Source organism: Staurois parvus, unplaced genomic scaffold, assembly GCF_062004578.1.
Source record: "Staurois parvus isolate SC_StPar_1 unplaced genomic scaffold, SC_StPar_1.0 ptg000155l, whole genome shotgun sequence".
Classification (NCBI taxonomy): domain Eukaryota; kingdom Metazoa; phylum Chordata; class Amphibia; order Anura; family Ranidae; genus Staurois; species Staurois parvus.
This window is the reverse complement of record NW_028317951.1, coordinates 29,912,501-29,933,856: the sequence shown is the minus strand read 5'-3', so window position 1 is coordinate 29,933,856 and position 21,356 is coordinate 29,912,501. Positions and strand designations below refer to the sequence as shown.

Genomic DNA, 21,356 nt, shown 5'->3' with positions numbered 1-21,356 from the left:
TTCTCTTGAGTAAGGTGCACTTCCATTTAGCCTTTCCAAAACCAAAGTTGTGCTAAAGTGAACTAGCTTGTTTGGTTTGTATAGAGTTATTCCCCAGTAATACTTCATTGTTAAATTATGAGAGTATATTTAAAAAAAAATTTTTTTTACTGAGAGTGTCATTGTATCAGTAAACAGACGTCTTATGTTTACTATCCTTAAAAATGCTATCCTTTTTTACTCCAGGTAAATTCAGCGTGTTTGGAGGAGGTTTCTCATGAAGAAGCTGTGACGGCTTTGAAAAACACATCCGATTTTGTGTATCTTAAAGTGGCAAAACCTACTACCATGTTCATGAATGACAGTTATGCTCCACCAGATATCACCAACTGTGAGTTTTTGTTACTACACTTTTACGACGCGTTGACCTAACTTACTGCTATTTTAAAAACACCTGCATGATGATCACTTTTTTTTCCCCTTTCCTGTTTGTAATGGTATGGTTTGTTAACCACCTCAATAAAGGGCACTGTTACCTCTTCCTGCCCAGTCCAATTTTTAGCTGTCCGTGCTCACACTTTTTTTTTTTTTTTTAACTTATTAGTATTTTAGCATAGCATATAAAATACAAAACGAAGCCTATGTTCATACCCCAGCTCGAGGTATTACAATGAGGCACTATACAACCAAAGAAAGACTGAATACTGCTCAGAGAGCCACAAACTTGCTCATAGTTACCCAGGTTCATGAGAAAGAATGGACAAATAATAAGTACGTCCCATCACATTAGAAAACATGCATGGGGAGCCCCACGTGAGCGGAATAACTGATAGAATCAAAACCTGTCAATAACCAAAACTTCTCTCCAAGGTCCAAAAGACCAATGAGGTTGCAAGTAAAATCTAGAATAGAGAAAAAAATATATATATAGAAAGGGGGAGGGGGGGGCTAGCTCACAAAGCAGTCGTGGCAGCCAATCCAGATGTCCCAAAATGTATTAAACTTTTTGGTGCAGCCCCTAGATTGGTATCTATCTTTAGAGAGAGGCACCAGAGAGTTGATTAAAGACTTCCAAAAGGTGGGGGCAGTGGCAGATTTCCACTGCATCACAATTGCCCTCCTTGCATAAAACCGCAAAAGGCTCCGGGTCTTGTCCCAGTTGACCCACAGCCTGGAAAGGCCTGCAAAACTGGAGAGAAGCTCTGGAGCTGCCCAGAGCAACGGACCCAGATCTCTCAGGAACAATATTAGGTCATCAGCATATAATGCAAATTCTTTTTTTTTTTTACAATGGACCCGATACGGATTCCATGTATCTGCTGGGCATTTTGGAGAGCAGTAGCAGGTGCAAATAGGGCAGAGAAGAGAACAGGGGAGTCAACAGGGAACAAGGGTGACAATAGGGAACAAGGGTGACAATTCCCCACCAATTTTCACTTCTGCACTAGGGGAATGATAGAGGACCCATATCCACTCACGGAAAACAGGTCCAAAACCACTACCATATAAGACCAATCGAGTCAAAGGCCTTCTTGGGATCCAGTGCCACCAACATCCTATTACCAGAATCTTCATAAAACTGGTGATGTGAAAGCACTCTATGCAAACTTATGTCAGTGGACTTCCCTGGCATAAAGCCAGTTTGGTCAGTATTTACAGTAGAGGGCAGGACCTTCATCAACCTGGTGGCCAGAACCCTGATGAGTATTTTAAGATCTTAATTTAGTAATGAAATGGGTCTATAGGAAGCGCATAACCTCTTTACCAGGCTTCGGGATTAGACCAATACGAGCTTGATACATAGAAACAAGTAAACACCTTCTTCAAAAGAGATAATACAGACTTTATGCAATTTAGGTGTTATCTCAGGGGCATGCAACTGGTACCACTCCTCAGGAAGGCCATAAGGATCAGGGGTCTTTTGGCCTGGAAAGGAGTAGATATCAACCTCTATTTCAGTAATAGTGATTTTGGAGTCTAACAGGGCTACATCAGACTCCTACAGCTTAGGTAATGTTTAAGAAAAAAAAAACCACTTTGCTCTCAATGCTGGCTTCTGCCATCTAAGAGCTGCACCAGCCTGACAGTTCTTAAGTACTGTGATTACATTGCAAGGGTGCAGGGTCACACGGTTGATGTACTTGGTGGTGGTGAATTGATGTGGTGAATTAATGTCACCCAGTGGCCCCACCCCCCTTGTAACATCGTGTGCTATGATTGGCCAAAGCATTGCACCTGACCTGTGGTGTGCGCCGTATATACCAACGGTCGATGTTCAACTCGAACATCAAGCCCAACTCTAATAAGGAGGCAGAGGTCTCATTGTGTTCCCAATACATAGCAAATTTACCCTCCATGGCCTCCTCCTGAAGACAGTGAGGATCTAACCTCCAGTAACTACCATGTCCATGGCCCCTAAGTTTAGGATAATCTCTAGAGGAAAATAGTCTTGAGAGGCCAGCTGGTAAGTAGGAGGCCACAGGGACCATGGATATAAGGATCAGTGAAAAAATCCAGATCAGGGAAAAAGTGTTATCATGGGGATGTTTCCAATGCCAGACTTCAGTAAGATCAAGGGAAGTAACCCAATGGGATAATTTGGGATCCGAAGTTCTCTGAGGATTGGAAGTATCCAGGTTGGTATCTAGGATATTATTAAAGTCCCCGGCTACAAATAATCTTGAAATTTGTAGGGGGGGGGGGCAATTTGTATGGATTGGATGTAGGTAAAACAGTTAAGGAATGTGACAATATATTGGAAGAATTACATACATTACCCAATTGCGGGTTGGAGTTATCCGACGACATTTTCAAGTGCGATGAATGAGAATAGTGAGAATGTGGTAGTGCTTGTTTGGGACGTGCAAATGGTAGTTTGCGTTCATCCATGGATTACACAAAATGTTCATCTGGATTTACTGGTGAAGTATCTAAATCCCCCTTGCGTCTTTAGGATTACTGTTACCTGTAAGACCTTGATAGATTGTAGATTGACTAGAGGAAACAGAGTTGTTTAGAGTAACGCAACACTACCCGAGTGGGCGCTTTCCACTGCTTTTTTAGGTCCCTTCTTTTTAAATAAGATATTGTGACACGGCTGCTGACAGGTATAATTGTAAGCTTTACGCAGGGAAGTTTTACTGTACCTCCTGTCCACCAATCATATCAATTTCTCTGCTGCCTCCTGAAAGTCCTTTTTTGTTGGAACAATTACATCTCAATCTCAAATATTGACTATATGGTATAGACTAGAGGCTTTGAGTGGTTGTGGATGAAAGCTCGATGTATGCAGGATAGTGTTCCCTGCTGTGCCTTTCCCGTAAAGTCCACTTAAAAGATGACCATCACTGTCTTTTTGTATGTGTACATCCAAAAAGATGACACATTCCCTACTGTGAGACATAGTGAATTTTAGGTTATGGCTGCTGTTAATTTTTTTTTTTTTTTTTTTTTAAAACATTCCAGCAGCATCTCCTCATATCCTTCCCAGATGAGGAATATATTGTCTGTTCCGATGCTACATAGAAATGTGGCATGTGTACATGACAAGGTCCTCATCTGAGAGGAACAAATGTTCCCACTCCCAAAGTATAGATTGGCGTAGGATGGGGAACAACATTTCCCCATTGGCATGCCTTGTACCTGGAGGTAGTGGGAACCATCAAAAGAAAAATAGTTATGATGGAAGGATGAAGTCCAGCCCAGTCAATACAAATTTATTCAAAGGCCAATCTTGAATTTGTCATTGGGAAAGTGTCTGTTGTACAGCTGGTACTCCACTATTATAAGGGATCAAAATGTAAAGGGATCAGTATCGATAGTCAGACATGCCCCATCAGAAATTGCTGAATCTTCAATAATTTGAAGGAAGTGAATGGTATCCTTCACATATGAAGGTAACGAAAACACATGAGGCTGTAAATAGGTGTCTATCATAGGGATTTTCAGTCAGGCGAAGTGAAAACAATGGGGCATCCTGTCGGGTTCACGGGGTCTTTATGCATTTTAGGTAGACTATAGAAAGTGGGTGTTCTAGGAAATTTTACTTGAATGGATATCCACAGATCTTTAGAAATTATACCTGTTCCAAGGGCATTATCAACCAGCTCATAAAATTCAGATATTTTTTGATCAAGGTAATAGTAATATCTCTGTACCAGCTGCTGTTTTCTAAGATTTCACATCTGTAGAGTCTACAAGCTATTGTACATATCATTGAAAATTGATCAATCCTGATGTACTGACTGCTATCTCATTTCTTGATGCCCTAAAATGCCAGGACAATACTAATACCCCACAAATGACCCTTTTTTTTGGAAAAAAAAAGTATTTAGTAAGAGGCATAGTGAGTTCTTTGGTAAATGAAAGATACTTAAATTAAATTTTTTTCTACTAAATTGTGTTACGTTATTTCTCTCACACGGCATAGGCATACTTGCAATTACACCCCAAAATACATTTTGCTACTCCTGAGTATGGCGATACCATGTGCGAGACTTTTGAAAAGCCTTGCCATGTAGAGAGGCGGAACATGCAAGGATCACATTCAGTTGTTCTAGGGTCATAAATTACACATCTAATTTCCTGACTACCTGTAAGAATTTTGAAGGCCCTGGAGCACAGGACAGTGGAAACGCCCACACAATTACCCCACTTTGGAAAGTTAACACACCAACATATCTTCTATGAGTCTTTTGAAAATGCCATTTTTTTCCCACAAGTTTTTGGAAAATGTGGAAAGAAATGGAAAAAGATGTCACTTTATAAAATATTTCTAACACACAGCATGGACATAACAAGAATTATACTTCAAAATATGGTATAGCAATACCACATATGAGACTTGTTCACAGCCTAGCTGAACAAAAGGTGAACCAGATTACCTGTGGTTTTAGTAGAGCAGTTTTCCGCAGAGGAGGGCATTGGTCCAGGAAGCAGGAAGAGATGTCAGCAACAGCCAAAGGATTCATCCAGGCAGCAGGCAGGAATGTGGTCTATAAAAAGTCTTGGGTCAGTACAGGCAGCAGGCAGGGATATTGGACTAAAAGAACAACCTCTCCAGTGCTTCAAAGGAGTGAATGTTGGGAGACAGACCAGGGATTCAAACGTGCTATTGGCCTCGGAACCATGTATTGGTGTTGCAGCCCTCCTCTGACTTGGGGGATCAACCAAAAACTGGAAAAAGCACACGGGGCGCAAACACCGAGCTTATTATCCATGGTCTGAGGAAGGGGACACACCCCTGAAACACATTTAGCAGGCTGACCTCCCCACCAGTCGGGTACTATGCCATTACGTTGGGCCATCTCAGTGGTTTTACAGGCTTTTACATGCATCTCTTTTTGTGAGTATGTTTTTCATTTTTAAATTTCTAATAAACCTTGGATAATGTGTTAGGTGTTTGCACCCCTGTGTGCTTCATTTTACAGCAGGCGGAGATATGGTCAGCACAGCTAAAGTATTGGTCTAGGTAGCAGGTAGGAACATGGTCCATAAAAAGTCCTGGTTCATTGCAGGCAGAGATATGGTCAGCACAATCAAAGTATTGGTCCCAGGCAGACAGGAATGTCAGGCTTAGCGCCTCTGTCAGGTAAGTTCTGAGCACAGGGGTGGAGGTTTCTTTCCACCCAATCTCTTTGAAGCCTCTGGTCTAACCGGCCCTGATTTGGACATTGCAAAACCCTGAGAAAAACAAAAACTGTTTTTGTCTACTCGGAACGCTACTCTGAAGCCCCTCACTTATGTGAGACCCCTGTGTTGTCTTCAGTCCCACTAATACAGTAGCAGGGCAAAAGATCAGTCGAAGCGGCAGGCAAAAAACATGGTTGATGAACTGGCCGAGGTCAGTGCAGGTGGAAGGCAGAGATGTGGTTGATAATCCATCCAGATGGCAGGCAGAGGCATAGTCCATAAACAGGCCAGTGTCAGTAACGGTAGAAAGCAGACACATGGTTTAGAAACAATTCACACAGCAGACAGAGGCATCGTCTTTAAACAGGCCAGGGTCAGTTAACGTGGAAGGCAGAGGCATTGTCAGTTGAGGCAGCAGGCAAATGATCAGCACAGATTTTGTAAATGGCAGGCAGTTAAAAATAAGGGGAACTAATATTTTAGTGATGTATGATAATGTCGGAAGTAATCTCTGATATATAGGCCCAGTTGGGAATGACACAGGAGACAATATAAACTGGTGTCTCTTCTAACTCCCCCTCTGCTGCATACCCTATTTTTTTTTTTTGGAGGGAGGGGGGGCATCTTTTTCCTGTTTCTATTGGTAGATGTTCTCAAGGAAGTGCGCTGATGACGTCTGCTGACACAGTGTGAGCAAATGCATTCTGGTGGAGATCCTTGCTGGTAAATTGGGGCAGTCATGACATCTTCTATAAATTTTCGGAAGGTATTCCCATTGACTTTGATAAGTCACATATGCATTAAAATGGCCAAATGAAAAAGGTAAATTTTATACCAGAAAAGTGACTTTCTTGTTGATAAATAGGGGTGTAGCATCTGATTGTTTAAATCTGCTGGTGGCTGCCTGGTCTTTAGAATGTATTATTTGTTTAGGAGGGACTGCTTCCTCCTTCGATTTGTTTGCCGATCCACCACTTTCAACTGCCTCGTATTCCAAATTGGACAGCAAGGGCGGCTCTCTTCCATCATACAGAGCATTTGAAATGCCTCCTCACTAGTATATAATTTTTTTGTATATGGGGGCTGTATGACTGGTAAACCGCTGATGGGGGTGGCAGTGATGGCAGCTTTGTGGTGGGTACACTGATTACGCTGCACTGATGACAGGTACACTGATGGATGCACTGACAGTAGCGCAGCTGGGGAGATTCCAGGATCCACAGTGTATTTCCTTTAGATATACAGTATGGGACTCAGGATACGCTCCTCTACCATAAATTATATGCAACTACGTTTCAGATGATTGGGCACTGCCAAAAAGAAACTGCAGTGAAACCCCACTATGTAACTCCTTCCACCCACAGCTAGCCTCTGTTTTTCTTTTTTTTTTCGCTAATCTTGGGTGGTGCACTACTTCTCTCCACTGAAAGAAGTTTACGTTTTATTGCTATGAAAGTTTTTTTTTCTCTGATAGCTTTTTTTTTTTTTTACTAAGATTCTCTACATAATAGCCACTGCAGCTTCTGGATTAGGGTTAGGCATGGTGCTTTGCAGATCCTTGGCCTGTCTGTTGCAGAGCCCTGTCTCTAAAGGCCCCAGCAGGGTATGACCATCATGAAGGGCAAAGCCCTTTTTAATCCTGCCCACAGAGCAGGTTTAACTACTGATCAGGATATTGTCTTTTTTTGTTATGCTCTAAAACATCCCATGGACATTTTTCTCCACTGTCTTGACATCACCATGCGCATTCCATTCTGACCATACAAGCAATTTTAGATTTTACAAAATTATGTAATATGAAGGCATACGTAATCTATTAAATCAGTTCGTATTCAGTCAGGTAGGTCCATGCACTACATAGTTGTTAGCAGGCATAAGGGAGATTGTACAATTAGATTGTAATGTGTGTGGCGAGTTTAAGTAAACACCTGAAGTTATAACCAAATCTCAGCTCCTCTGTAATGTATTCCCCCGAAGCCTAGCTATTGGCTGTTAAAATGGACCTTGCACTGAAGATGCAAGGTCTGCTTCACCAAGGGCCACCACTGCCATGTTAAATTAAAAAAACATTAACTTTTTAAAAGTCATAAAAAACATAGAGGAAATAAAGGGACTTTTTAAGCACCAAAACTACAAAAGGAAATGAGATCTTGTATAAAAAAAAAAATACAAGTTATTGAACAAATTATAAATTCAATGAATTGAAATGCGTTGGAGTTTTTCTTTGGTGATATACTGTATAGCCTAATCATCGCCATCCACATCAAAATTATGTTTTATGTATTGTCTGTTTTTTCATTGTACTATGTTCAATAAATTTGTATTTTTTTTTATATGAGATCTTTTTTTTTTTTTTTTTCATTTGTAGTTTTGGTGCTTAAAAAGTCCCTTTTTTCTTCTCTGTTTTTTACGGCTCTGCAATTTTGGGATAAACACCTTGTATGTTTAACACATTTAACCAGCACTATATATTTTCTTAACTTTTTAAAAGTTAATATACTTCACTTACCCCACCTCTGCCTGCAACGCCTAGCAAGGATGATGTTGCCATCCTTGTGTGAAATGCTGAGTAGCCTTGTTGGTGCTCCTGGCCCCTCCACCCTGCTGAGTGCCCCCAAGCCACCTGTGTGTGTCCATTAGACACACAGAGCATGGCTCAGCCCCGCCCCCCACTCCTTCTTTACTGGCTTTGATTGACAGCAGCGGGAGCCAGTGGTCTTAGCCAATGAGGAAGGAGATATCTGGGAGAGCCGCTACTCTCGTGCAATTTGTTGGATTGGGATCAGGCTTGGGCTCAGGTAAATATTAGGGGGCCTGAGGGGAGAGCTGCACGCTGAAGTTTTTTTATCTTCATGCATAGAATCAGCCTTTTACGACCACTTTAACTTACTTTTCTTTTCTTTTTATTTTTTTTTTATTTGCATCCGCTAGGGCATGGGGATGATGCACTAAGAAAATGGACTTCGCTTGTAAGACAGGGTATATTTTACAGTATATCTGCACTTACAGTGCTGATACTTTGGCTTTTCTCGTCCTTGCAGCGTATATATGAACAAAAAATTAAACAGGGTGTCTGTGCCTTTGAAAAAAACTAGTTTGCTCCTTTCAGTGAGGCCTGCAGGTCCCATCTTCCACGCACAATTTGTTGTATTGTGAAAGATGCTGCTCTCAAGAACCGCTAGAGATCTATGAGCAAGACAGGAAATGGACTATGATGAATATGAATTTCCCCTCTTGCCTTACCCAGAAGCTCTCTAGTGCAGTGGTGGTAAACTTTTTATAGATTGCCTCAGGTGTGGCCCTGGCAATTATCACCCGCAAATAATATTTAGTGAATGTGATGCTAAAGAAAGCAGTCAGACTGCAGACAGGCGATGGTCATGGACTACCTGCTTGCTGCAAGAAATGGTCAGAGACTGTGAACATGCTATGGTAGTTGGAGATTGGGTAGATGATTTAGGAGACATACTGTGAACACATTCCATGAGACAGCTAGAAATCACTGCTGTTTCAAAGCAATAGGGAAGAGAGGCTACTGTCTGCAGAGTGAATAAGAGGGAGCGAACAATGTTCTTGGACAACTTGCCAGCTTGCTAACAACCGAATTAACCTAACAGTATGGGTTTAGTTAGCACACATTTGCAAATACATACGTAAGCCACAGAGCCACGACACGGCACCCTGATAATCTGTGGTCCTAACTCTACAATTTGTGAGTCCCCATAGTAGAGGCACATGCATTTAATGGATAGATCAAGGGCAGGTGGACCTGAGGGAGCCACCCCTCTTAAAGGCAAAGGAGTGCACTGGACCCCAGCATGTAGCACAATGGCAACCAGGGTCCCAGTGCACCCACGTACCAAAAACTCAAACATGCATGAGGGGGAAAGCAGAGAGTGGGAGCAGGTGGATGTAGATAACGCGAGGTGACATTCAGGGTATGGCAGTGCTGAATCCAGCAACACATGATTGGTGATTTTGGTTTGACCTTGAAAAATGTCATACTTCATTTTCTTTTTACATTTTCTTTGTATGTTCTGTGATCACACTTTGATATACAGCTTAAGCTCAGCTCTGGAGGGTAAAATGATTTGCCCCTTGCAGTGGGTCCCTCCTCACCACTGTGAGGCTTATCTGCTCATTTTGCATAGATTATGAATAAGCTGATATACAAACAAGAAGCATGCACACAGGAAGTGCAATAGAGTTAAAAGCTTAAATGTTACAATGAAATGCAAATTGGCCATTCAGAATTAAAATAGAAAACGCATGTACTTAACACTCCCCAGCATGGGTGCTGTATTCACACTTGTACTCCTGCATAGCATTGCTGTCAGATGGAGGAATAGCTAAAGCTGAAGAACAGAACAGAGCTCTGTACACAGGCACAGGCAATCTCCTGGATGATGATGCAAGTGGGGCGGAGCAGTGGGCATGGTTACATGTTTCGGAGAATCTTTCTCTTTGTCAAGCCTTTGATCCTCAGTTGCTTCTTGTAGTATTCTGCCGGTGGCTTTATTCTCTGATATTTATAAGTTGCTGTGTTTGGTTTAACTAAAATATTTTGAAATGATTTCTGTAACTCATGTCTGATAACTGAGAACTCTGCTTTTTGTATTTATTTTTTTGAATTGTATGATTTCCGTATTACCATACACTTTGTGTTTTGCTAAATCGGTTATCTTGAAACTGCGGCCTGTGGGTGAATGAGGCCCTTTGCTTGCCTTTATCAGGTTCTTGGTGCACTATTCCACTGACACCAACAAAAAGGGACTCCCACTGATACCAATAATCAGGCATTATTCTTCCAACTGATACCAAATATGGTACACTATTCCTTCCACTGACACCATTTTCTAATCCCACTGGCCACAGTCTGGCCCCCTTAAAGTCTGAGGGGCAGTAAACTGGCCCTTTGTTTTTAAAGTTTGGAGACCCCTGTGCTAAATCATTTGTAAACTTGCATATTTTTAATTAAGTGCAAAAACCATGACTTTTTAACCTTGCATGAATTTTATAAATATACAGTGCTGCTTGCATATTTCTTGGCTTAGCTTATGGTCATTAAGCAAATAGTTGTTTAGAAAAATGTTAACAGTTCTGTTGTGAGTGAATGATTTTCTTTTATTGCAGCATATTCTCCGCAAGTTGATAACCATATCAGCTCACCTAGTTTTCTTGGTCATCCATTACCTCCCTCCCCAGGCAGATACTCTCCAGTTCCAAAAGGAATGCTTGGAGATGATGATTTAACACGGTAGGAATATTTTTGTGTTTGATGGTAATGTTTTGTACCACTGTTTAACCACTCATAAATTTACACATAATAGTATGTTCCTAAGCCTGCTAGCCAACTTTTTTTTTTTTAAATAGTCCATAGGCATCTTTTTTCAAAAGTGTTATGCTGAGTAGAATTTTTTTATACTGATCTTTAACAATACTGTTTTTATTCTTATCAGAATTATCAGATAGTACAGGACTCAGAGACCATGGGTTATATGCAGGCTACCTTCAGTTGATTAGACTCATACTCTTGAGACTCTCCAGTGTTTTTTTTTGCTAGTGTCCTTAAGTGATGAACCTGTTCTCTAGAGACTCCGCTTTTTAATCTGTAGCTTCTTGCAAGATTTGACTGCTTACTGCCTTGGGCTAGATAGCAGCTTCCAGATCGGTTTCCCTTCGTGTGTACCTTGGGAACTGCACTCGTACCCCACTGTGTGAGGCCAGCCTGTAATGTTTGCTTTCAGCATTAAATCCTGCATTAGATGCTCACCTTGGAGCAGCAGGAGTAGTTAGAAAAGGACTATAGATCTGTATAGCATCCTGTATCTAAGGTTCCTAGACTCTGAGGATCCCTTTTATAGTTAGGCCCACTGTGACCGCCAAAGCTTGGGCCCTAAGTAGGCCTAGAACTGCGGATAAGGTAAGACTGGGTTTCCCTGTGTGTTGGCACCAGTCCCTGGCTTTTATTAGTACAAGTCTAAGTAGCATACTATGCAGTTTGACTCTCAAAAGACCTTGCCTACAATTCAATTTTGTAGTAATCCTACTGTTAGTATTATAGCAAAACTGTGTACATTTCAACCTCCAAGGTATTTATAATGTACAGGTTGTGTATTTATAATGTAAAGGTGTGTGTTTTTTTTTGTTTTTGTTTTTTTATATCTGTACACCAATGTTTTGCATTCCATTTCTTTTTTAAATGTGAATGGGTTGTTTTGCAAGGTAAGGGTTTACATATACTTTAAGACTTCTACATCTACTATTTCTGCTCCACAAAAGGGTTCTTTTTGATCACTACAGACATGAACTTCCAAACCAAGGCATAGAACCGACTTTTGTTGCAAGCTCTGGATTCCCAAGTCCAACGAGCCTGCCCAGAAACCCTGAGCAGGCTCGTTGGACTTAGGAGTCCAGAGCTTGCAACAACCTAAAGGTGCAAATCAGGTATTTGTATTCTTTATTTAGGTATGTATGTCAACTCTCTGGAACAGATATACAGGTATTTACCAAACCGCTGTTACTCTTGAAATGGAGGGTGGAAAACAAACTGTTGTCCTCTGTCTCTTGGGATCTCAACCTGGTTATGTTATTCAGATGATCTCCCGTTTGAATGAATTTGCAGTGTTCATTTAGAATACCTCAATTGTAGGGCTACCTTTCTAGTAACCATTACATCTCTTAGGCATGTTTGAGTAGGCAGCTCTTTCCAGTGAAGAGCCCTTTCTTGTTTTGCACATGTACAAAGTGGTTTTGAGACCAAAAATCATATTATAGGTGGACTTCCCTTTCCACCTCAATGAGAACTTTGTTCTCCTATTGTCCTGCCTATTGTCAAGACTGAGATCCCTCTTTGTACTGTTTGTAGACTCTTGTAGAGAGCATCCTTCTTCCTGTTCCACCATTGCCAGGTGGATTAGTCAACCGATATCCGGGGCTTACGCACTTAGGGACAGTGTTCCTCCTTTCCCTGTGAGTGCCCAATTCACAAAGGGTGGTGTTATCTCAGGCTTTTCAGCATCTGCTTACCAGATTTGCAAGGCCGCCATTTGTTCAGGTCTCGGCTGATGCGAACAAGAGCTGCAAGGTGCTTTAGCCCTTTCGCTGCCAGAGCCTTTTTTGCACAGGTTTAAAAAATATCATTTTACGCCTGAAGATTACACAATACCCCCAAACATATATTTTCTGAAAGCAGACACCCTAGAGAATAATATAGTGGTAGTTTGAATTTTTTATGTCAAACAATATTACCGCACACGACTAAAACGCAAAATTTCAGCAAAATCAAACTAAAGTGGATTTTAGGTTAAACAAACACAATAAATTACCCACATTTTTGGGAAAAGCTAAAAGATGAGGTTACACCGAGTAAATAGATGCCCAATATGTCAAACCTTCAATGTGTGTGCGCCCGTGATATGGTTACAAATTTCAGTACCCTACAGCCCAGGCCAAAAATTTTGAGAATGACACAAATATTAATTTTAACAAATGTCTGCTGTTTCAGTGTTTTTAGATCTTTTTGTCAGATGTTACTATGGTATACTGAAGTATAGTTACAAGCATTTCGCAGGTGTCAAAGGCTTTTATTGACAATTACATTAAGTTTATGCAAAGAGTCGAAAAAGAAGGGTCAACACTTCAAATATTAAGACTTCTGCGATTCACCTTGACATGCTGTCAATCAACTTTTGGGCCACATCCTGATTGATAGCAGCCCGTTCTTGTATAATCAGTGCTTGGAGATTGACAGAATTTGTGTTTTGTTTTTGGGTTTTTTTCCCCACCCACCTCTTGAGGATTGACCACAAGTTCTCAATAGGATTAAAGTGTGGGGAGTTTCCTGGCCATGGACCCAAAATTTTAGATGTTTTGTTCACCAAGCCACTTAGTTATCACTTTTGCATTATGGCAAGGTGCTTCATTATGCTGGAAAAGGCATTGTTTGTCGCCAAACTCTTCTTGGATGGTTGGGAGAAGTTGCTCTCGGATGTTTTTGTACCATTTTTTTTTCATTAATGGTTGTGTTCTTAGGCAGAATTGTGAGTGAGCGCACTCCACTGGCTGAGAAGCAACCCCACACATGAAAGTTATCAGGATGCTTTACTGTTGGCATGATACAGGACTGATGGTAGCGCTCCCCTTTTCTTCTGTGGACAAGGTTTTTTCCGGATGCCCCAAACAATCAAAGAGAATTCATCATAGAAAATGACTCTACCCCGGTCCTCAGCAGTCCAATCCCTGTACCTTTTGCAGATGATCAGTCTGTCCCTGATGTTTTTCCTGGATAGAAGTGGTTTAATTTGCTGCCCTTCTGACACCAGGCCATCCTCTAAAAGTCTACAACTCACTGTATGTGCAGATACTCACACCTGCCTGCTGCCATTCCTGAGCAAGCTCTGCACTGCTGTGCCCAGATCCTACAGCTGAATCAACTTTAGGAGATGGTCCTGACACTTGCTGTATTTTCTTGGATGTCCTGAAGCCTTCTTCACATCAATTTAACCTCTCTCCTTGAAGTTCTTGATGATCCGATGGTTGATTTAGGTACAATCTTAGCAGCAATATCCTTGTTTGTGAATCATTTTGCAAAGCAATGTTGACTGCATGTGTTGCCTTGCAGGTAAATTAATATTTGTTATTCTCAATACTTTTGGGCAGGGCTGTATATTTTCTATTGGCGACTCTTCAAAAGCCCCTAACGGTCATCAGTTTAGAGGAGATCTTGTGCTAGATTTATTGCTCTTACTCCAGCATGTATGGCGATATGTATCGTGTATCGCAATCGACATTTTCATGCGTAGTCGCCCCGATGTTCATATACAGTGGATATAAAAAGGTCTACACACCCCTGTTAAAATGTCAGGTTTCTGTGATATAAAAAAACAAGACAAATATAAAAAAAAAAAAAAAAAGGCAAAAACAACAATACACATCACTAAAAGAACACCATACCCACAGTAAAGCTTGGTGGTGGCCGCATCATGCTTTGAGGCTGTTTTTCTTCAGCTGGAACTGGGGCCTTAGTCAAGGTCATATTGGCACAAAACCCCTCAGGCTTCTACTAGAAAGCGGAATATGAACAGGAACATCCTCTTTCAGCATGACAACTACCCAAAGCATACATCCAAATAAAGGAATGGCTTCACCAGAAGAAGCTTAAAGTTTTGGAATGGCCAGCCAGAGCTCAGACCTGAATCATATCAAAAATCTGTGGGGGTGATCTGAAAAAGGCTGTGCACAAGAGATGCCCTCGTAATCTGACAGATTTGGAGTGTTTTTGCAAGGAAGAGTGAGCAAATATTGCCAAGTCAAGACGTCATGCTGATAGACATATCCAAAAAGACTGAGTACTGTAGTAAAATCAAAAGGTGCTTCAACAAAGTATTAGTTTAAGGGTGTGCACACTTTTGAAACCATATTATTTTAGTTTATTTTTATTTGCTTCCACCTAAAAGATTCCACCTAGAAGTTTGTTGTTCAACTGAATTATACAGTTTATAGGTTACATTAAAGGCGAAAAAAGTTCTGAAGTGATTTATCTTTGTCTCATTTTTTTAAATCACAGAAACCTGACATTTTAACAGGGGTGTGTAGACTTTTTATATCCACTGTATGTGGGGGCTCAAAATGTTTTTTTGTGGGGAATGTTATGTGCTTGGGTATAACTTTTTTTGCAATTAAAACGTTTTTGCTTAACCCTGGCAGCGAGAGGGTTAAAGCCCAACCCCAGGCAGATACACTCCTTTGTAGTGGGACTGCTAATGTTTGTTAGCTTGTTTTGTCCAGGGAGAGGAGGAATTGTTTTACAACACCCCCACCACCACCACGACTCCCATCACCACCAGCATCCAGCCATGAACTGTCTCTTAACATCCTCATGCCCAGAGTAGGGCTATGAACCCTGCTATGGTCTTGAACACATTTTGGACCTAAAAGTCCTAACTAGATATTTACATGTTTCCAAATTCCACATAGAGTCCACAAGATCTATCTTTGCTTATTTCAGATAAGGGAAAATTTCTGGCATGAGTTGACTTCCAAGATGCCTACTTTCACATTCCCATCTTTCCCGCACACCAATGCTTTCTACATGTTGCTGTGGGAGAGTTGGTCACTCTGCCATTGGGGCTCTCTTCTGGATCTAAAATCTCAGAGCATCATGTCACGGAATACCTAAATTACCTCCTCTTTAAAGACTCCTCAGCCACGGACTTGTCCAACATTCACAGGACAGCCCAGCTCCTCCAAACATTTGGATGGGTGATCATTCGAAAAGTCTGCCCTCCAGTCTTCACATCGCTTGGAGCATCTTGGACTGGTTCTAGACATGATAGAATATACAGGGGTTGGACAAAAATATGAAAACGCTACATGATTTGCAGTTGTGAAAGTGACATTTTTTGCATTGAAAATGGAAGTGATGTAACATTCTTTTGTATCCGCTGTGTGATGAGACACCTAGCTAACAGGTGGGAATCCTCACTTTTTCCATTCACTACATCCGCTTCTAGTAATACAGAGTCATGCCAGAGCGTATGGAGTTTTAGAGAAGGCAGATTGTTAAAGCCCACTTAGCTGGTGCCTCTGTGACTGAAGTTGCCAATTTATTTGCTGTGTCACTAGGTACAGTATGAAGAGGTTATGATGGCATATACAGTTTCCTGGAAAGCGTCATCTGATAAGCATAAGCGTGGTTGATATGGCCAACTGACTGAAAGGGACAAAAGGACATTGTCCAGGATTGTGACCTGGAATAAAAAAAACAACTGCTGCAAAAGTGATTGCAGAGCTCAATCTCAGTCTTCCAAAGACCATGTCCACAAAAACTGTGCGGAGGGAACTCCATATGCAAAACATTCACCAATTGCCAAACCACTAGTGACAGATATTAATGCTCAGAAGAGAGGAGAATGGTGCAACACCCATAAATCGTGGACCATCAACCAATGGAAGACACGAATATGTTCCAATGAATCAAGCTTCACACTGTTCATAATCACTGGGCGTGTTTAAGTGTGGCTAAGAGTCGCAGGCTTATGACCAGGACTGTCGTGTGCCAACGGTAAAACGCGGTGTCGGCACAATCATGGTTTGGGAAACCATATCTTGGTATTCTCCAAACCCCCTCATCACTTTGAAAGGTAGAGTCACTACGTACAAATTTTGGCCGACCATGTGAACCCCATGGTGCAGATATTGTTTCCCGAAAACAACGCCAATTACCAAGACTGTAATGCTCTGATTCACATAGCTGGTGTTAAATTATGGTTTGATATGATTTGTTCACTAATGTTCTCTAACAAACCACTGAGGGCTTGAAAGAATAGCTGCATTTATACTGAGATTAAATTACACACAGGTGGACTCTATTAACTAATTAGGTGACTTCTGAAAGCAATTGGTTCAACTAGATTTTAGTTAGGGGTAGCAGAGTAAAGAGAGCTGAATACAAATGCATGCCACACTTTTTCAGATATTTATTTGTAAAGAATTTTGAAAGCAGTTTATCATTTTCTTTCCATTTTACAATTATGTGCCACTTTTGTGTTGGTCTATCACATAAATTCCCAAGAAAAATACATTTGTTTTTGGTTGTAATATGACAAAATGTTGAAAATTTCAAGGGGTATGAATACTTTTTTTTTTTTTTACAAAGAATTTTATTATAGAATAGGAAACAGCAGAGAATCAGTCAAAAACATATGCAATAACCAGCAGGAATATAACATACAAAGGATTCAATGAATAATACAGAATATGTACTGATGAGAAAGCATAAAAATAAACTGCGTACATAAGTGCCGTATAGGAAGAAACCACAAATTTCAGAAATGATAGACATTTAGAGACCAATAACATAATGAACTCTAAGGAAAGATTATTACTGTATCTGCATACAGAATGCGAGAAGAATAGAAGAAGGAACATCTCAGAATACAGACAGGTACTTAACACGCAGGGCTCTCTAAGGAGTCCAGCACATGGATGCAGTGTTGTTGGTACGGGGCTCAAAGCAGGAATCACAATCAGCACAAATAGCCTGAAGAAGACAGACTAGACAAGAGGAAAGAAAAGAGCAAGGAGAAAGAAAACAAACAAAAAAAAAAAGGGGGGGGGGCTCCAGGGGGACCGCAGCAGAGAAAAAAGAAATAGAGAAAAAAAAAATAAACTGGTATATAAGGTTTATATCGACAAGAGGGACTGGTCGAATCTTGACGGTTGAGCTATATCAAGCCAAGGATGCCATGTCTGTAAAAATTTTGAATGGGTGTCTAACAGTATAGCTGTCAACTTTTCGTTGACCATGATAAAGTTCATCCGGTTTTTGACAGCCTCGAAGCTGAGGAGGGGAGTCTTCCAAGCCCACGCAATCGTCAGCTTAGTGGCCATGAATAAGTGCGATGCCAGCTGCCGTTCGGGGTGAAGTAGACCCACTAATGGTTTAAATAGCACTTCGTACGGGTTGCGCTTAATGTCTGTGTGAAACATAATGCGGAGAAGGGCGTAAACTCTGATCCATAATCTGCACACCTTGGGGCAAGTCCACCAAATATGGACCATGGTACCCGTTTGTTGACAACCCCGAAAGCAAGTCGGGGAATATGTGGGAATAAGACGAGCAGGCGTGTAATACCATCTATAAAGAAACTTATAGGCGTTTTCTAGAATAACATTCCTAGAACATTTGGATAATCGTTGGGTCATGATCTGCCCATCCTGCTGATCTAGAGTGCCCCCGAGTTCCGACTGCCAATGCTGATAAGAACGAACTGGAGGACTTCTATGAGAAATAATGGAAGAGTAGACTAGAGAAATTAAGCCCGGAGCATGGGGTCTATGTCTGCATTGACTTTCAAAGGGGGTCAACCTGTAGGGTCCCCAATGTGTCTGTATTAATGTACTGATAAAGTGGCGGAGTTGAAGGTATCCAAAATGTTCCCGCAATGGGATATTGTAAGAAGAGCGCAGAGTCTCAAAAGCGAGTATCCGAGTGGGAGAGAGCATGGAATGTATATCATGGAAGCCATTTGCTTGCCACCAAGCAAACTGTCAAGGATTGTCATAACCTGGGGGAAATACTGGGTTGTGTAGCAACCGTAATAACGGTAAATGGGCAGAAATGAGGCCAGCTGAATATTTAATAGAGTCCCAAAGACGGAGCGTTCGCGTCAGCGTCGGACTAAGGGATGAGGGTCGATGAGTAGAAGGAAGCCATGGTAGAGAAGAGAGTGGAATCGGGTGGGAGTCCATCAAGTCTACAGTAGCCCACAAGGAAAAATGGTGAGATGCATGGAGATGGGCTAGGGGGGCAATATTGGCTGCCAGATAGCAAGACTGAAGGTTTGGGACAGATAACCCACCCTCGGTCCTACGAGCAAATAATATTTGTTTGCTGATTCTGGGTCGAGAGGAACTCCAAATGAAAGACAGGAGTTTTCACTGATGAATACGCAATATATGTGAGGGAACAGGGACTGGTAAAACTCAAAACACGTACAATAATTTGGGAAGATAAGTCATGCGGACCGCATTGATTCTACCGAACCACGAAAGCGGATAGTGAGACCAGGACGACAACAACTCCGTCAAGTCATTAAAAACAGTGGGGAAATTAGCCCGGTAAAGTCCTTCGTAAGTCGGAGTAAGCGTGATTCCTAAATACGGCAAGGCAGAAAGCCATTGAAAAGGGAACAAATGTTTCAAAGTCAAAGTGTTTTAAAGTGATGGTGAGAGGGTAATTGACATAGTTTTGGACTTGGCAGGGTTAACATGGAGGCCTGAGAGAACTGCAAAGGAATCCAATACCGCAAGTAAGTTTGGCAAAGGGGTATGAATACTTTTTCATGGCACTGTTTGGGCCACATTACCCATTTTTATATGTAGCAGATGGGATAATAAAGACAAGACTGGTCCCTTATGTCCTTCTGTTGGTTGCTCTTTTGAACTGGTTATCTCTTGAATGATTCAGTGCCTAAACCTTCAGAAAGCTTAGGAAACTCTCCCTACGACAAGTCTGCACACCTGCCTTCTACGCTGAACAGCACTGAGTGTGCCATTCCTGACCGCTTTGTCTTATCTATATGCAATATGTTGGCATTGGGATCCCTTTAATAGATAGTTCCCACATTAGAGTGTGGAGGTTCAGCACCTGAGTGCTCTTCTCTTCCCCCTTGGAAGAAAGTATCCATCCCTAAAGGGTAATGGGTGGTCAGTACACTGTCTGGAATGCTGCTACTTAGTTACCCCTAAGATGGATATAATAAAAGGCCAGAGGCCTTATGGGACTTAGTCAATGGGAGATTTCACTGAAGTCCCTTCTGTGGCTGACCTGTGGTCTACTAGAACCTGATTTATTCAGGTTCCTTCTACTTCTGAAAAAGCGCAGCATTCTCCAAAGAGAGAGCAAGAATTCTAGTGCTATTACTAGGATATTTCTCCTGATAGGAGAGTTGAATTTTTCATCGATAATATAGTTGGTAAGTGAAACTCTATAAAGTACAGCACTACGTAACTAGTACCTCATGTATTTATATAGTGTTTGTTTTTTTATGTGGGAAGCCCATAAAAGTGCTGGCAAGCTGCCAAGTTAAAAGAACTTCTAGAGCGGATCTGGAGTCTTGCGCATTTATTTTGATATAAATGGTCAGCATTTAGGCAGGTTGCAGTGTAGCTATCACACCCCAGGTACACATCTGGGTATTGCTTGGATGGATCCTAACATTTTAATTTGGTATCGATCATCCTACCCTCTTTCAGGAGGATTCAGGGTTAGTAACTTTAAATTTAGATTTTATTCTGATGCTTGAGTATGTTGTTGACTGGTCTTTAAGTCTGTCCTGACTTCCTTTCCTTGAAGTCAAAGGTGAGGTATGCTAGACTTATGAACCTCCAATACTCGTAAAAATTCCTGTCCCCCTTAATGGATAATGCTTTTTTTTTTTTTTTTTTTTTTTGAGTCCATTGAGAGAGCGCAGGACCTGTGTTCGTTTGTGGCGCTTGTGTCTAAAACTTGGGCATTATGCTTACAGATAAGGTTATAAAGGGACTGGCTTCAACATTTTCATTTACCAGTGTCCCGACCTCCTGCAGCCAGCAGTATAACATGCTTATGAATTCCTAAATTCCTGTGTCCCTCAATTAACTTAAAAAGGTGTTACATGAAGTACAAAAATCCTATGCTAGTTTGAGTTTTATTGTTTTTCAGTCTGACAATAGCTATAGTTTTTTTTTTGTTTTGTTTTGTTGTTTTGTTTTTTGTTTTTTTAAAGGCATAGACTTCTGACCTTTTAAAATGTTTCTACCTTGATACATAGCATAAATCGTACCACAAGCTTGTTTTTTGTTTTTTTTACCTGTTCTTTTATTTATGTGATAATGCATTTCTTCTTTTTTTTTTTTTTTGTTAATAGTGATCCAAGGAAAATTATATTGCATCGAGGGGCCACTGGATTGGGCTTCAACATAGTTGGAGGTGAAGATGGTGAAGGAATCTTTATTTCATTCATTCTTGCAGGGGGGCCTGCAGATTTAAGTGGAGAGCTCAGAAAAGGAGATCGTATCATTTCTGTATGTTTTCTATGTATATATACATTTCTTCATACATATGGCAGCATGATAGTTCTACTGTTAATTTTTTGAACGATGTAGGAAAACCATGCGTGCATTGAAAAGCATCACCATGAAGTAACAATACTAAGCATTTTCAAGTTAATTAAGTTGGCTAATATTTGGTTTATAAGCAA

General features: G+C 41.1%; 1 protein-coding gene across 24 annotated transcripts in view; it reads left to right on the top strand.

Moving 5' to 3' along the window:
- DLG1 (discs large MAGUK scaffold protein 1) overlaps positions 1 to 21,356 on the top strand; it is a 321,932-nt gene that overhangs the window by 232,098 nt on the left and 68,478 nt on the right. For all 24 annotated transcript variants that reach the window (XM_089675610.1, XM_089675624.1, XM_089675634.1 and 21 more), the window contains 3 exons: positions 226 to 370; positions 10,744 to 10,867; positions 21,024 to 21,180. In XM_089675610.1, coding sequence (XP_089531736.1) covers positions 226 to 370; positions 10,744 to 10,867; positions 21,024 to 21,180 — 426 coding nt within the window. The remainder of the gene's footprint in view (positions 1 to 225; positions 371 to 10,743; positions 10,868 to 21,023; positions 21,181 to 21,356) is intronic.